Source organism: Nanorana parkeri, unplaced genomic scaffold, assembly GCF_000935625.1.
Source record: "Nanorana parkeri isolate BGI_ZX_2015 unplaced genomic scaffold, ASM93562v1 scaffold222, whole genome shotgun sequence".
Classification (NCBI taxonomy): Eukaryota; Metazoa; Chordata; class Amphibia; order Anura; family Dicroglossidae; genus Nanorana; species Nanorana parkeri.
In genome coordinates this window covers 1,596,648-1,615,053 of record NW_017306490.1, presented here as the reverse complement: position 1 = coordinate 1,615,053, position 18,406 = coordinate 1,596,648, and the positions used below count along the sequence as shown (strand labels likewise).

Below are 18,406 nucleotides of genomic sequence, written 5' to 3'. Positions count from 1 at the left end.
TCCATATATGGTAAATGATGTCACTGGAGATCCCTGCTGATCGGATCACTTATTTAGCCTAAGGAATGCATTCATAAAAAAAAGATAGAACCCCATAGTTCTCCTTTAACTATTAACAAAAATATATCTTATTTGTGTATCACTCAGCTGTAGATCCTCAAATCCTCTCTGAATTGTCCTTCCTTCTGAATTTTCCTTCCCAAGCTCACTCCCATGACAGACTACAATCTCAATTCAAATTTGTAAACTAAACATGAGATTGTAGTCCATCACAAGAGCGAGCTTGGAGAGGTGGCTACTTTACAACACACCACAGGGACCATGGAGAACAAAGGTAGCCACCCTCCAGAAGGAAGGACAATGTCAGCACCAATTCAGAGATGATTTGAGGATCTGCAGCCGAGTCATACACAAATAAGATACATTTTTGTTAATAGTTTAGTTACTTGAATGCATTTTTAAGGTAACGCCTGAGTTTAGTGTCACTTTAAATTGTGACATATTCCCTTACCATATTCTACATACCGTACTCACAAAACACAAGCAGAGCCGATCAATAAAAAAGTAGAGCTACTTTATAAACCTTGATGAAATGAAAGTACACGTTACCAATAGCGTCTCATCTATTTCCTGATGTAATGATTGCAGCACAAATTAAAGTAAAAGCGTACAGCTGAATAAGTATACCTTTTCTAAGAAAAATATATAGGTTGTCATCGCTGACCTTCTTCTAAAAATGCCAGTTGCCGCGCTGTTATGTTATCTTATGCACCTTCTGAGCCATTGACCTTTCCACAAGTGTACAGGTTGGTAAAGTCAAGGTAAAATCAGAAATCTCAAAGCACTGAAGCCAAAGCATCAGCATGACAGAAGAGTAACAAGTATCTTTAGATTGAGAAATCAGCAGCTTCCATATTCCTGTCAGGAATGGTTTTATTGAATACCCATACCGCAGCTGATCATGTATTGGCTTTTACTTTCGTGACATTATGTATTTTGACAAGAAGTCAATTGAATTTACTTTCTTTTTAAATTGTTATAGGTACTTACATGCCAAACCTTAGACAACTAAAACTGAATAACAGTGTCATATTGTCAATAAGGTAAGGGGGATTTGTTTGTATAATCTTTGCTTATTAAAGATTACAGATAATGATGTTCTTTCAAAAAACAACATAGCACAAAGAATCATAAAGGGTAATCAATATAGGTCGATACAGTTGTATTGGAAATCTAGTCTGAAGCCAAAAATGTACTTCCTATGGTCTGTAACTATACATAGTAAAATTGTTTTATTTTTCTATCAGCCTCCATCTTAAAGTATCATACCCCCAGATTTTTCTTAATTATAGATTGACTTTGGACTGAATCACCTCCTGTATTCATGTATGGCACTGGGACTCCAGTGATGAATTGCGGTGGTGAAATGTTGTCACTATGGGGTCTGTTTATTTACTGTTCAGGTGTAACTGCTTTGTAAATGATTATTTAAATACCTCATCAATAAATATGCTTCTACGAAAGATTCATGATAGACTCTTGTTTATTTCATTTTTCATTTCAGAGATCTGGGCACATCTCTGTCAAATCTGCAAGTGCTTTGGCTGGCACGCTGTGGTCTCACAGACCTCGATGGTATAGCCTCCTTCTATTCCCTTAAGGTAAATATATTTCTAGTGATTGTTCATTGGTTACCCATATAGTCACCATTGAGCCCAGATCATTAACATGTAAAGCAGCAGAAAGCATCATTTTCTAGGCACCAATGTACATAGTTGCCATATAAAATTCAGTGACTTGACTCAAGTATCTAATGTGTGTTTCTGTAGATTTGGTCATAAATCAAAGTATATAATAAAAAACAAAGAATAGTTTATTCTGTTAAAATATTCAGAATATTGGTTAACGTGCACCTACCTTCCATTATGTCTAGAAGTGATGCAAAAGCAGTTTACACAGCTGGCTTGTTATTACCTCTCTTGTCTATAGAAGCTTCCTTTGTGCTCCATCTGGGATTCATTTTACTTTGTTGCACAACATTTTGCCTTTTTGTATAAGCTCCACCCACCACCAATGAGAATGCTTTATTGGCAAGTTCCTTTTATTAGACCGGGAAGTAGTAGATTTGATATGTGAAGGCCTTTCTAGCAAAGTGCAAGTTATGCTACGTGTATCACAGAGGAGGCTTTTGTGGTTATGAGACATCATAGCAATCACACTGGGGTAACTGCTCTTAGGCTTAGTTTCCAATTTAGAAACCAGCAGTGGTACTAACATTATGATCTGCCACACAGCGGAATGTAGGGTGTAGCAGAATTTCTGTTCAGGGTCAGACACGCCTTCATTCCCTCTTCTATATATAGGGTGGCACAGTGGCGTAGTGGTTAGCGATTTCTGCCTTGCAGCACTGGGGGTCCCTGGTTTGAATCCTGGCCAGGTCACTATCTGCAAGTTAGAAACTCCAGTTTCCTCCCATCCTCCAAAGACATGCTGGGGCCAAATTGGCCTTTGTATGTATGCATGTGAGATAACGACCTTAGATTGTAAGCTCCTTGAGGACAGGGACTGATGTGAATGTGCAATGCATAAATTGTTGGCACTATATAAATACCTGTAACAAATAAATATACCAACATCATAATAGCACTTCCAGACGTTTCCCAATAGGTGTGCTGACAAGGGCTCACAGACTCTTCTTGGTAGTCCAAACAGATATACAATGTTTTTGCCTTTAAGGCTCCTACATATGGGCCATGTTGTTGACCCAAACCAAACTTCAGGAGTATTGCCACCATGTGTCTTGCTATGACTTGGTCCGGTCACAGCTGCTCAGATCTGTGAGATGTATTTCTGAAATCCTCCCCAGTTGTTTGATATGAGGCACTCCTAACGTAAGAACAGCTCTCCAGTTTTTCCTTTTGGAGAACAATATTGTATTATAAGAGGACGCTAACCATAAAACGATTTAATAAAAATACATTTTTGACATGGTCGATGAATGCATGCATGTCCCATGAAATCAGTCAGGTTGTCAAAACCTGCTTACTGTCTGGTATTTGTTTGGTGTTCAGTGAGGTTCTAATGTGTTTTTGACCAGTGATTGACCTCTGACAGTGTATTGCCCAATGTAGGAGCTGTACCTGGCTTACAATGATCTCAGAGAAATCAGTCAAGTGAGCATGCTGGAAAATCTGGAGATCCTTGACCTTGAAGGTAACAACATCGACCAGATAAGTGAACTGCAGTACCTGGCACTGTGCAGCAATCTAACAACCCTCACTATAGAAGGCAATCCTGTATGTGTACAACCTAGTCCAGAAGAAACCACGGTAAGTGGACCTGACGCAAATCATTGACTCTTCCATACCTACTGAAAATTTAGAAACCTGTCATGTAATGTACAATTATTGTTGAACATTTCATTAAAGTGACTGTATCATGAGGCAAGTAGGGGGGGCTGACATTGCTGGCCTCCTGAACACAATGTTAGTTGCCCAGCTGTGCCTAACTTACCTGCAAGTACATTTGAATCACAGACCCAAAACACACATGTGATAAAAGAGGGTCATAAAAGTGTCATTGTTTCTGTATCCAATATTTCTATACTTGTTTCAGGTCAGCAACTCAGGCAGCATTGAAGTCATAAGCATCAGCATGAGAGCTATGAAACTAGCATTCTCAAAAAAAGGGTTCAGCAATGGCAGCCTTTTTGATTTTCTCATGACATGGGCCCTTTAAAGTCCATGTCTGGACATTTCATGCATATTTCCCCATGTTTGTCTCTTTAAAAATGTTACAAGTACAGAAAATACTTGTTCATACTGCCAGAAATTCAGTGAACTCCTAATTTCCTGTAGTGAGCAGACGACACAGTGCCTCCGCTGCACTGCAATCCCAAGCAGTGTTATCAGCCTTGCCAAAGCACGGGAAAATGTTCACGTATTGCAGAGATGTAGTGCATATGTTTTTTTTCCCCATATATATAATTTTAAGGCCAGAACAGCTGATCTGCAAGCTTTTTCACAGTCATTGACTATGTAGGGATGGAGGAATAAAGATGACAGCCCCTGAACGTGTACCTTCAGCAGTGTTACCTTCCATATGTTTTTGCTGACAGGTTCCCTTTAAGTGTGCATATTACACATATTACAACTGTAAAGTAGTAATAAGGACTTTTGCTGAGCATTGCGTCTATTCTTCTTGTGTTAAGTTCCATCTGTCCCCAGACAGAGCCTCTAACAAGGTTATCAAGCCTTGTCTGCATCTGGAGCAAGAGCCTGATCTGATTTCACCTGGGGTGAGATCATCTCCTCTGGTGATCTCATGTCTAACATGCCGGGAGCCTGAGCTACTGGTTACATCAAGTAGGGCCATAGCTCACATATGCAGACTAAGCCGGAAAAATATAGCACCAGTGATGGGAAATAAATATAATTTAATGACCTGTATATTTGATATATGTTACTCCAGATATATCATGTGTTTCCTTTTTAGAATGAAAAATATGTTGCTCATTCTTAAGGTGCCCATACACTGCACGATTATCGTATGATAATCGTATGCGATCGGTTTTTCGTACGATAATCGAGCAGTGTGAACGGAGACGTGCGACCGTTTCTATTGTACGGTCGCACGTCTTCTGTCGAACCAACATGTTCGAAAACCAGCCGGGAATCGTACGATTCTCGGCTGGTTAGAACGGTGCTCGGAAGACAAATGCCGAACGGGCCGGTGTGCGCACGCGCACACTGCCCGTTCAGCATTGCGTCATCAGAAGCCCGCCCCTCAGGGGGGCGGGCTTGCGATGATCGAGAGTGCGATCTGCCTGTCCAAGATAGGCAGATCGTACGTTTTTTTAATCCCTGTACAACCATCGCAAGACTAAAGTCTTGCGATGGTTGTAGAGTGTATGGCCACCTTTAAAAGAAATATACTGTATAGTACTCATTGTTTTTTCTATACTCCCTATGTGAATGTGATCCGCTTAAAGTAAACCAGTGATTTGCCCATGCTGGATAAAGCAACATTTTCACTTTAATCTTGCAGTACAGAGCTTGATTTTTTAAAGGATAAATGCAGTTTGCAGCTCAAAATAACTTTTCTAAGAGGGTATATAATTGTTTATGGACATTGAGCATGTCCTAACACAGCGATGGCGAACACATTCAATAAAGAGAACCTGTCACCTCCAAATGCTATCACACAGGCTTGTTAAAAAAAAGTAAAATAATAATAAAAGAAAACATTTTTTTTTTAAATTATAAAAAGTAAAAGATAATAATATAAAAATGTAGAAAAGTGATAAAAAAGTAAAAAATAATGAATTCATAAAAAATAAAATGTTTGAATATGTGTTGTTTCCCTATTTTGCCTAGGGCAGTGATGCTGAATGTTTTTTAAACCCCAGTGCCAAAACTAAAACACAATACCAAACTTATTTTCAGTGTTGGCACTTTGAGATATATACATTTATCACTGTCCTAACCGATTTAAATATACAAATCTGTATATGGAATACATTGTGGGAAATATGCAGCACGAAATATGTAAAAATGTAACTTCAAAAATGACCTTTGGGTACTCATACAGTATATAGTGCAAAAGGCAAGCGATCACAGTACCTCACCTGCCAGGTTTTTCGGCTGTCTGGTTCCCTTTAGGGAGATTTACCCTTTCCATTTGTTCTATCTCTGAAAGTGAAAGGTAAAGTGACACTAACCTTGGGAGTTAAATCTTAAAAATGTCCTCAAATACCTGTTAATAAAAATGTAACTTATTTGTGTCTCACTCAGCTGTAGGGCCTCAAATCATCTCTGAGGCGTGGTTCACACCTCTGCGATCCATGCGGTTGCGTTCACGATCGCCTTGCGATCCTGGAATCGTACACAAACGCAAACCGGACTTGCGCTGCTATTCATTTCTAATGGTACTCCAATTGCAGTTAGCAATCCGCAGGGTTGCGTGCCGCGGTTTCTGCACACAATCGCAGCCACACAAAAAAGTGGGTCGCTCGTCGCACAAAAAGGTGCATGAGCCTTGTTGCTGCATGGATATGACCCCGAAATCAATGGAGCCGTGCGGCACCCACGGCATGCAGCCGCCCCTGAACGTGCAGTTTCGGCCCGCATGGCCCCGGGCTGCAAAGATGTGAACTGGGCCTCATTTAACGCTGACACTGTCCTTCCTTCTGGAGGATGGCTACTTTTGATCCCCATGGTCCCTGTGTGTTGTAAAGTAGCCACCTCTCCAAGCTCACTCCCACAATGGACTACAATCTCACATTTAGTTTACTAATTTGTATTGAGATTGGAGTGCTGGCTACTTTACAGCACACACAGGGACCATAAGGGACAAAAGTAGCCACACTCGAGAAGGAAGGACAATGTCAGCATGAATTCAGAGATGATTTCAGGATCTACAGCCGAGTGATGTACAAATAAGATACATTTGTATTAATAGTTATCCTTGTTACAGTACTTAAATGCATTTTTAAGATTTAACTGCTGAGTTTAGTGTCACTTTAATAAGCCCTAGTGCTTTAGTAATGCAAAGCAAAGAGTGCTTTATCCAGCCAGGCATCCATTATATCACGACAGTTTCACTTCCTCTTCACATGCTGAAGTATAAGCTACTTGAGAGACAGAAGGAAACACCAACGTTTTGGGTTGTTACCAGACCAGGAATAGATGAGATATATTCCAATGGGGACTGTAGCATTTGGACAAGTATTTTACAGTTTGGTTTTGTTCTGAATTTTAGCCTGCAGACTACAACTATCGGGTTGTGATTAAAAAGACAATCCCTCAAATACAATATCTAGATGATGTGCCAGCTGACCAAATCAACCCAACCACACCTCGCACTCAATCAGAAGACTGGCTGATGGTAAAGGATCTAATTAAGGAAAGTGTTGGGAGCCAGATGGATTCATCTTTGGGTAAGAGCTGTAGAAAAGTAAAGGATATACCAGATAGCTGTACACAGTACTGGGTCCTGTGCACAATTATACTACACAGTTACATTCATTCTATAAAATAATAAAAATGGACTATATCCCTACGAGCTAGAATGTATCAGTATGGCAATAAATGATTTTATTGTATTTCCCATAATCACCACAAGGCACATGTAAAGTCATGGTCCAAAAATAATATCTTTGTTTTAAATCTAGTAAGAACCTATTAAATTAATATTTTGGAACTGGTAAAAGGTAATATATTTGGAAGAGTCTCAGCCCTTAATAATATTTATGAAACCAACCATCCCAATGCCATTTGACTTAAAGTGGACCTTTACCCCCTTTGGCTAAATATGAAGATATGAAATCATCTTACATTCTTTCGTGAAAACAAATATATTTTCATTTTACTTTATTATTTGTTTTCTACTTCCTGGTTCTCTTTGGCAAAAGTGATGTAATGAGCCCAACCAGTGCATCCTGCGAAAGTTACATCAGCAGATCTGTAATCTCTTGAGATCTTATTGAAAGGCATTTTCCTCCCCTGAGATGATGTGCATGGTCACATGTCCTAGTCACATGTCTAGTCACATGTGCCAGAGTTCCAGGAAGTAAAGGCAGATGGATTCATCTACCCTTAGTAAAAATGGCCACTGTGAGAAGAATGGAGAGGAAAAGAAAAATGAGGTATGCAAAGAATATAAAGCCGCCAATTATCTAGAAGTATCTGTTTGTAGATTGCTATTACTAAACACTTATAAAGGTGCCTTTTGAAGATATAGGTAAAGTTCCACTTTAAGTAGTGTTGCTTGTTATCCATTGGCTTTTTTATGAGTCCCAAAAAAATAATAATGGCGCAAGATGTCGGGTTATCCATAACAACCAGATTTTAGGTTACTATAGTCTGGTCATTGAAAGATGGTTTCTAACTAGTTGCTGCAGGACGCTCCATGATGACAATAATTTACACTATGCTCATTGTTCACCATCATTGCTCTTTTCACTGTCTTACTGAATAAGCCTGTGTATACTCTTCAAAATGAAAAGAAATGCACATTACAATGTACTAACTTGCATGTAATTATTCATAGATATTTCGCTTCAAGACTTGGGAAGTGCCCTACGAAAAGAAAATGTGAGACCCAGTACTTCCCAACCAGGGTTTGCCAGAAGGCAACTGACTGCACTAAGGCCTTCAACTGCAGGGAGAACAATCTCCAGCCTACATAGTGGAAGAGCTAGTCTTATATCTGAATCACCAGGGAATGACCCAGCAGATGATGAATCCAGTGACCTCACTCATGGTAACCTAAACATAAGATTGGATCTTGTTATTAACACTAACAGGGTTATTCACAAAAGTGTGAAGAGTTTGGAGAAGGCAGGTGAGCTGACTTGGAGAATTTCTCCAAATCAGGTTTGTTGGCCTAGATTGTTCACTTCTCCTGCCTTCTCCAAACTCTTCACCCTTTTGTGAATAACCCTGTAAATGTTCTGCCTCTTGGACCTCTTTAGTCCATTTGTTTTCATTTTAACTAGGATGGGGACTTAGGGATTTTATTTTTAGGTTCTCTATTCCAGACCTAATAAGAATTTTGCTACTGCTTATGGCCTTTAATTTTTTTAACCATGAAGTTGTAACCTTTGATGTCTAAGCTGCCAAATATATCATCACTTATAGAGCATTGTGGCACCTTATTTATTATTTTACCTCTAATTTAAAAAAACCTCTCACAATACCAGGTTTCACATGCAGGTGGTGCAGCTGATACAGTCTGAAAGTATACCTCCCCATGCCAGTGCTATAAAGCAGCCAAATGCAGAATTAGGTCTTTCTTACATGTTTTCCTAGGATTTTTTCTTTCACTTATGGATCTAAAAATGTTGGATTTTGTACATTTCATCCATTCATATTCTACTATATGCTGTACACAGCCATTACACTTTTTAGAAGTCATACATTCTGCCTAACATACTTTAGCACGTTGTTGATTTTCTCTGTTTTTATTTGTCATCCTGCAGGCATTGGTAAAGTCATCTGCGGGAATCCAATAAAGGCTCTTCGGACACGGAAGGAAAAAATGGGGGTAAATTTCAACAAAATAAATAGGCATTTTGTTTGGGTAAAAATTGTATATTACCTATTAAAACATAGCTACATAGGTAGGGTGAAAAATGACACTAGGTAATGAATCTAATAGATAAATAAATTGAAAACCCACATCCACAGAACCCTAAACCCACTGCCTGAATTTTGGGTATAGATGAGCATGTAACTCACTTTTGGTGAAAGCATTGGGCCAAGCATGGCCATAATATCAGGAGTTCATAGTTAGGGCTTTGTGTGTGGGAAGGCACATCCTCGCTGCAACCATGAAGATTCCACTAGGGGAATCATTGTAATTCAGGGATGTAGTGCAGGCAACATTGAAACCAGCAGACAGGAAACAACTAACATGGAAATATTCAGAATGTTGTTTAGAAAGTTTCCCACCTCCCTGGTAGTTGGAGGGTGCTCAGTAGGAGTTAGCAAGGTCTACCCAGTGTCTGAATACTGGCTGTACTCAAAGGCATGAATTGAAATGGTAACCTTTTATTTGTTTGCTTTAGGAAGGCTCTAGCTAATATCTGTGTGAAAATAATGTGCATGGATGCATTTTTAAACTGCAGGGAAAGACCATGCTGATCATATTATAGTCAGAAGCCTCATTAAGAATACGGAATTTGAAATATAGAATTCCGAATTTGAAATTCGAAATATAGAATTCGGAAAACGGAATTCCGAATACTGAACTCGAAATTTGCAATTAGAAATTTGGAATTCAAAATATGGAATTCCGAATTTGAAATTTGGAATATGGAATATAGAATTTGAAATATGGAATTTGGAATTCTGAATATAGAATTCAGAATACGGAATTCGGAATTTTTAAATATGGAATTCAGAATACGGAATTCGATATATGGAATGCGGAATTCAACATCTGGAATTTAGAATACGGATTTTGGAATATAGAATTTGGAATATGGAATTCTGAAAACGGAATTCGAAATATGAAATTCGGAATTCAACATTTGGAATATGGAATTTGGAACATGGAGCCCGGAATATGGAATTCGGAATGTGGCATTTTGGAATTCAGAATACAGAATTTGGAATTCAGAATATGTAATTTGACATACAGAATTTGGAATTTGGAATATGGAATTCGGATTATGGAATTTGGAACACGGAATTTGGAATTTAGAATTCGTACATTATGGAATTCTGAATATGGAATTCTGAATATGGAATTTGGAATTCTGACTACGGAATATGGTTTTCGGAATTCAGAATATCAAATTCAGAATATGGAATTCGGAATATGAATGCGGAATATGGTTTTCAGAATATGGAATTCAGAATATGGAATTTGGAAAACAGAATTCACAATTTGGAATACGGAATTTGAAATATGGAATTCGGAATATAACATCTGGAATTAGGAATACAGAATTTGGAATACGGAATTTCGAATATGGAACTTGGAATACGGAATTTGAAATATTGAATGCGGAAAATGGAACAAAGAATATGGAATTCAGAATATGGATTTCGGAATTTGGAATTCAGAATACGGAATTGGAATATGGAATGCAGTATTTAGAATTTGAAATATGCAGCTCGGAATAGTGAATATGGAATTCAGAATACAGAACTTAGAATTCTGAATACGTAATTTGGAATATGGAATTTTGAATTCTGAATACTGAATTTGGAATATGGAGATCGGAATTTGAAATTCAGAGTACGGAATTCAGAAATAATGTCTATGCTGTCACACAATTCTCTTTCCATTTTGAAAAGTAAAATATACACTTTATACTTTATTGGCATGAACAGCTGCTTGCTGTATGTCCTTTTCAAAATGTAACCTACTCCAACTGCATCAACGTTGACTATGGATTCTTTGCAATAATTCCAGCTGCTGACTCTGAAATAATACACTCTAGTTCTTATTTCATTATAATACCTGCCTGGTCTCTGCCTCTGACGCCTAGAAAAAAAGGATGAAATAGTGTGCATGATGTCAGTATTTCTGGCCTTTAATGCATAAATAATAAATAATACATTCTAAAATGTATTTGGTGATATAGCCTGTCTCATCTCTTCCATTCAACTGTAGCCAAATAAAAAACACTTGCATGATGTGCAGCAAGTCTGTGCAATATTTCTGGCTTTCAGCTCTGAAATAATGCAACCTAATTTTTATTGCATGATAAAAACTTGCCTCGTCCCTCCTTCATACACTGCAGCCTCATCAAACTTAGATAATTTCCAGCCACTGTGCTATATAGTTACATAGTATTTGAGGGTGAATAAAGACACAGGTCCATCAAGTCCAGCTATGTGCAAAATATGGCACTGTAGTTTTTAGTTCAGCACACTAAGTACCCTGTCTCTGGAATGTGGGATTGTGGTCTTCAGTGTTTTTCTGCACTCTGTGTTGACAATTGATTAAACATTTTAGACAAAACAATGAGGGAGATTTATCAAAACTGGAGCAGCTGCTCATGGCAACCAATCAGCTTCTCTCTATTTCATTTTCAAATCTTAACTGAATAAACTGAAGAGAGAAGCTGGTTGGTTGCCATGCGCAGCTGCTCCAGATTTTGTTTGCTCCAGTTTTGATAAATTCCCCTCACAGTGTACTATTAAAATACAGAACATTGAAGGAATACTAGTCTGTAGAACCAATAAAGGAAATATTCCAGCATGCTGGAAAAATCTAGCCCAAACTGCTCTGTTTATGTGCTGGATGCGATACTTTTGTTTTATTGATGTTTTTATTAGCACGTTTACACTATGAAAGTTGTACTTTTTGTTTCAATGTGCCAACCTGTATTGCATGTTTTCCTTTTGTCGGTCTAATAAACCTTTCCTTTTCAGCTAAATCCTATGAGGAATCTCCAGTCACAGGGACAAAAGCCTGAGCCGGATGCAGTGGTGTCTTCTCAGAAAGACCGTGATGATGTGTTTGGAGAGCTGAAAGCCTGGAGAGAAAAGCACAATGAGTAAGAACTTTCACAGACATTTGCCTATCTAGAACACTCTGGAAATAGTGTTGGTAATAGCATACAGTCATATAGCTTTCAGTGTTAACACAGGACCAACACACATGACTGGACAAGAAAAGAAGCCCTGGTAGACCAAATGTATCCATTCAACTTCAGAACCTCTTTCCATATGTGAGGCTTAAAAGACATGGGGCCACTGACCTCTTATAGAACCTGTTGTCTTTGGGGCAGGTCACTTTGCTGCAATTCTCAAGAAATAAAACATAAGAAATCAGCAGTTGGTTTAATCTCACCATGTTCACTCATAGCTGTCTTTTGGGGGGAGGTATCTTTTCCTCAATATACATAAGAAATCAGGGCTGATTCAAGCACACAATATTCAATCATATCTGTCTGGGGGGGATATCTCTTTACTGAACTCCTCAACAGATATAAGAAGTCAGTGGCTGATTCAAACCCACAATGTTCACCCATAGTTGTTTCTGGGGGAACACCTCTGTGCTCAACTCTTCAACAGACATAATAAATGAGAGGCTAATTCAACCTGACTGTGCTCACTTACTGTATATCTAAAACATTTGATTTCATTAGATGCACTCTGTAAGAAAAAAATACAAGAAAGTGTGCAGAGAAACACGTTTTATTTGTCATTTTGGAACATTCATTACTACCACAGTGTCTTATATTTTTTTTGGATCAAAAAAACACACTAGGTCTTATTTTTGGGGTAGGTCTTATTTCTTTTTTTAATGTACAACAATCCACACTTAATCATGTAGAAAAGTCTACATGTATCCACGTACAAAAATATGGTGATCAGGGCCATCAGGGGTGCCGTACCTTTCCAAGAGCAATTTGCTAACCAATCGCTGGCTAGAATGAGTGAAGCGCACTTTCACTATGGATTCCTCCACAGGCGGAGTGCATTTGGTATCACACCACCTGTGACAGGAGCCGGCGCTATAGAGGAAACAGCGGCTTATGCGGCTCTGCTCCCTCCGGTGCCGCCTCGCTTCGTTGGCACTGCTGATTCTCTCCCACGGCTGTTCACTTATGCCACCAACAGCCCTGGGAATGGTCATAACTAGGTCTTATTTTCGGGGTAGGTCTCATATTTTAGCAATTCCCCAAAAATAGTACTATGTTTTATTTTCGGGGTAGGTCTTATTTTCGGGGAAACAGGGTATAGTGTTGCCAGGTCAGACCTCCTGCATGATTGCTTTTTTAAGCCTCCTTTCATCTGTTTTGTACATGCATTGGGAACAATCAGTAGATCAAGTCGCTTTCTGGACGAAGGCCAACGTTGTCACTCTAAATTCATTTCTTTCAGGGTGTTGAAGAGGATTCGGGATCAACGTGCTCCTCAGGTTCTCACTATAAAACATAGTGATGAAGAGGAAGAGGACAGTTTGTCTTCTGGCAGTGAAGATGTAGAACTAGAAGATTCCTGGGACTCACAAAGTTTGATAAGAGTCACTCCAGATAGCTCAAGCCCGTCTCCTCGATCACCTGCAAGTGAGATATGATTTTCTTTCATGGACAATTACTAGAAAATTACAAACAACCCAAAATACATTTTTATAACATATTTATACTGTCTGTAGTCATTATGATATAATGTAGGTCATATATGTTCACATCTTTCTTTCTAGGTGACATAAATATGAATATGAGACGTGCTTCTTATCCTTACAAGTGTAGCAAACACCAGCAACTGGACTGCTCCAATACCTGATATTATCCAAACAGTTAGCATCCCTGCCCCAGCAGTTCAGGGCTCCACATGTCTATAACCAGTCCCTGAAGAAGGAGGCCTTGTACCCCCTTAAATGCATTGTCATTTACTTTACAGTAACACAGATTCCTTTACACTCTACTAGCCTATAGATTCATTATTTTGCCCTCTACATTCAGTCCAAGATTGTTCCTGAGTGTTTTGCAAGGACCTATGGTTTGAGCGCAGCCTTTCTGCTTGTTAGGGTCTGTATTGAGGGGTTTTTGGTCACTGCACTTGTTTTGCATTCCCATACAAGTATATGGGAATGCAAAGCTCGCTTGAATCAGTCCATGTGCAGGTCACAAGGAGGTGAACTGCAAGTCGAATTCACTTCAATAAATTCTGAATGACCTCAGAAGCATCTCAAAGTAATGCAAAACACAGTGGCTTAGTAGTTAGCACTTCTGCCTTGAATCACTGGGGGGGGGGGTCCCTAGTTTGAATCCTGGTCAGGACACTGTATGAAGTTTGCATGTTCTCCTTTTTTTTTTGTGGGTTTCCTCTCACACTCCAAAGATAAGCTGGTAGGTAAATTGCCCCCCCTTGTGACTAGACAGTGAAAGGAGAAGCATCACACTGGTGAGCTCATCTTCACTCTGCTTTCTCCTCCTTTTAGCATGCTACTTTCTTTGTAGCACAACTAATTGGCTCCTAGTGCTCTTTCTTCAACTCCATTGTCTCCCTTTAGGCAAATATTGCTTATTCCAAAGTTCAGGTTTAAAATAAACCGATTTAAAGGGATCAGAAGCTGCCCACCCATAGTTAGCTTTTCTATATCAGATCAGAATATTGAAGCAATTACATCATCGAGTAATCAGATGGAAAAGTGTGGGGCACCATTAACCAATTCTGAGGGTCATTTCCACTTTCATAATAACTCCAACATTACCTGATAATTGTTTGAGGTACTCGGATCATTACTATGGAGCATCGCACAGGAAATAATAAACTCAAATCCGCCCCCTGACATGTTTTTTTATTGACATTTGTAATGAAAATCTAATAAATGTTAATGCAGCATCAAGTAGTTAGGATTGTGGAAGACGGGAGCCAGAGGTGTGTGAGGCGACACCAGCCCACCTCCCCTTCGGAATGAGTCCCATACCATCATAGAACAGGACAAAGTCGGGGCCATAATGACCGGCCTCTGCCTTGGGGACATCCACTTCAAGGCATCAATTAGACTATAGTGTAGTGGTTAAAGCACAGGACTGCCATTGTGAAGGTTGCTGGTTCAAATCCAGGTATGGGAAAGTAAAAAAAAAAAAAAAAAATTTCATAAAGCATCAAGTAGTTTCTGACAGTTAGTGAGCACTGCTATCCGAGCTCAAGACATGAAAAGAGAAGGTCGATCCAAAGCCTTTGATGCGATCTCTGCTGTGATTTACCCTTGCAGATTAGAAATTGATTAGTAGCAATGAATATCATCCTACAGAACCACCAACCAGCACTGTTTATGTTTCTTGTCTGATCAGGCCAGCTTGGAGAGATGAGTTTCCAGGATGCCCCACTTCAGCCATCTCCACCTATTACGCCATACCCACCATCTTCTGCCACTGGAAATTCACGCCTCAACAAAGGAGCAGATATACGAGCCAGACGCTTAATCCGAAGTACCAATCAGAGTAAAAACCTTACCCCAAGGGCAATGGAAGCAAATGCATTCTTGGCGGATGAGGCATTCCTGCTTACCGATTTGGATGACAAAAACTTTAGGATTCCAGTCCTGTCCCATGTGATGCAAGGTGGAAGGACTGATTCTGGATATTCATCTGCAGCTTGTATACATTCCAGGTGAGTGTTCAAGTGTTTGAGGGAACAGAAACTAATAAAGTATATGCATAGCCAAAAAATTTTTGGGATAGAGTATTGCAGAGCTAAAACCTTTTGTACTCCATCGTATTACTTCCTGTTCTGGGGACTCAACAGCAAGTGAGAGGAAATTTCTCCAATGTGAGGGGAAATCTACTCTTAAAAAAGAACTCTGGGCTATACTTTTATGACCCCTCGTTGTGGGGCTCCTCCTTCACTGCAAGGCTTAAGTGTTTGTTTTTGTCTAGGTGCTAAAATAAAAAAGATATACTAACCCGAACCACGGAGAAGGGCCAAGGTTTAGTGCAAGGTTTGCTTTGGGTAGTAATAGCACTGCTTCACTATATCTGGGGTAGGCAACCTCCAGCTGTTGTGGAACTACAAGTCCCATGAGGCATTTTAAGACTGACAGCCACAAGCATGACTACCCAAGTAAGAAGCAGGATGGGATTTGTAGTTGCACCACAGCTGGAGTGCCAAGGATGGTGCCTCCCCATGCCCGTCACGGCCGGCTCAGCCCAGCTGTTATTCATTGGCCAGGACCTGCTTGAAGAGTCTAGCAGGTGCCGGCCAATAGGAAACAGTTGGGCTGGCTAGCTGTCACTGCTAGCTCCCCCCAATTGTTTTTTGTTTTTCTCATTTTTTTTAATTGAATATTTATATACATTTTTAAACATATTTTTTCAACTTTTTTTTTTTTTCTACTTTTCTCCTTATTTTCTATTCTGCTCGGTACCACGGAGGTACCAAGCAGAATAGCAGAGCCGAATGCCACTCATGTGAATAGGGGCGAACGGCAGCAAGGGAGCTGCTGGAGGCTTCGGCTCAGCCAATCCAGATGTTGGATCGGCTGAGTCGAAGTCCTTCTGCACTTCGGCTGACCACAGTGCAGACGACGCACGGCGGATTTCAGCCGATGTATGGCTGAAATCAGTACTGAGCCGTAGTGAATAGCCGAACGTTGTTCGGCTCGGTTATTCACTCGGCTGCCTTCGGTTTGTGAATAACCCCCTAAGTGTGTTTAATATTGTTTTTGAGTTTGCCACTATAATACCAAAGCTACCCCACAATAGCCCAGCTACCTGAAACCAGACCACTGCTGCCTCCATGCCATGGAGTATTGGCAGTGCTGATCGTATCTGCTGGATGTCAGGAATCTAAATGTATTTTAACCAGCTATGGTATTCAAAATACTATACAGTGTACTGCATGTGTCATTGGCAGGTTAGTACCTGTGTATATTTTGGGAGATTTGGACATGAAAGGTGCAATACCAAAGAGAGCTGTAAACAATGGAGATCATAGTTCAATGCATGTATCACATTAACGTATACATGAATCTACCATTGTACTGTATACTCATTGTGTTCTTGTGAACATGTTCTTGTTGTTTAGGTCTACAGTAGAAAGAAATAGTCCTACATTTATTACCTCCCATCAACCAGTCATCCGCTCCCTCAGTAAAATGCCAGAGAGGCCATCACCACCGCCTATTATTCGCCCTGTTACATCAACGAGCATCCTGCAAAGATTGCCAAATAGACCAACTCTTCTAACAGCCAGCAAGACTTCAAACACATAGGTTGGCATATGACGATGGGGAAAGGTGATTAACTTCACGCTGCTGACCACAGACAATTGCATCTTGCTGCTGTTTTGGGATATTAGCATGATGTGCAAATGCATATACAAGCAAGGAGAGGAAGAGTCCACAGGATAGGAAGCTTGCAAAGGAATGCAATTACAATATTAAAAGGATAAGTAACAATGATCTCCAGAGGAAAACGCTCTTATATTGGCTGATTTGTTTCAATTGTTGCACTTTAGCCTTCGTATGGGAAACATTGCAATAATGCTATAAGGAATCTAAATGTGTTATGGGATGTTAACTAAATGTGGGATGTGAACTAAATGGATCTTTCACATATTGGATTGTTGATCACACAGTCACTCCATTACTGTCACATATTCTGTCTCATGTATACTGTTAGGGACTTGAACTTCTTTCTAGAGACTCAAACTGCAACCTCAACCCTGTTGGCGTCCACCAGAAGTCCTAACGGGTATCCTCATTAGCATGTAGTTACACCAGGTAGGGCAGCTATGCAGATATGGATACGGAAATCCTCCCGTACATGAAAAGAGATAAAAGAAACAACGCCTTCTCCTCGTGTGATACCATTTATTAAAACAGAGTGTATAAATCAGATGACCATTATATTCACATGTTCAGTCCAGATAACGTCAGCTAACAGTTCCGTGATCAGTAACCCAAGTACGGAACAGAGAAGACAAAGAGATCCTTCAGCATGCGATGGGGGACAATAGCTAACATGTTTCAGGGGTTACACTTCAGAGCTTACTGTATCCAATACAGTAAGCTCTGAAAAAGGGGGTTTAAAGTAAAGGCAAAATGTCCCCGTCCCCCCATGCTAGTGTAAGGACTTACCTTAAATGATGCCTCTTGATCCGATCATCTTCTTCTTTACAATAGTTTTCAGGAGTCCCTCCAGCACTGGTGCCGGTTTCTGATCCAGCGCTGACTCCTGTCTCTTCCTGTCCCACGGTGTCTGTGCGGGTGCACGCTGCTGCATTGACTTACCTTGTGTCTCTCCTCTTCTCCCATCCGAAGAGCTGAACTATACATGCGCCTGCCCCATGATGCTTTGCGGCCACCCAAGAATCTTCAGATCTGCGGAGTGGAGCGCGCGGCGGAGACACATGTAAGATTTAACCCTTTTGTAAACTTTTTTGTATATGTATGTACTGCTTGCTAGATATGCAAAAAACGGGAGGCTTTA

At 39.9% G+C, this 18,406-nt stretch overlaps 1 protein-coding gene across 1 annotated transcript in view; it reads left to right on the top strand.

Moving 5' to 3' along the window:
• The window catches only part of LRRC56 (leucine rich repeat containing 56), a 34,507-nt gene extending 17,275 nt beyond the window's left edge, over nucleotides 1-17,232 (top strand). Inside the window, exons 5-14 of the mRNA XM_018556035.1 lie at nucleotides 1,043-1,103; nucleotides 1,565-1,661; nucleotides 3,132-3,329; nucleotides 6,760-6,937; nucleotides 8,065-8,262; nucleotides 8,981-9,045; nucleotides 11,889-12,013; nucleotides 13,347-13,531; nucleotides 15,269-15,587; nucleotides 17,001-17,232. Coding sequence (XP_018411537.1) covers nucleotides 1,043-1,103; nucleotides 1,565-1,661; nucleotides 3,132-3,329; nucleotides 6,760-6,937; nucleotides 8,065-8,262; nucleotides 8,981-9,045; nucleotides 11,889-12,013; nucleotides 13,347-13,531; nucleotides 15,269-15,587; nucleotides 17,001-17,187 — 1,613 coding nt within the window. The 3' untranslated portion in view covers nucleotides 17,188-17,232. The remainder of the gene's footprint in view (nucleotides 1-1,042; nucleotides 1,104-1,564; nucleotides 1,662-3,131; nucleotides 3,330-6,759; nucleotides 6,938-8,064; nucleotides 8,263-8,980; nucleotides 9,046-11,888; nucleotides 12,014-13,346; nucleotides 13,532-15,268; nucleotides 15,588-17,000) is intronic.
• The last annotated feature ends 1,174 nt before the right edge of the window (nucleotides 17,233-18,406 follow it).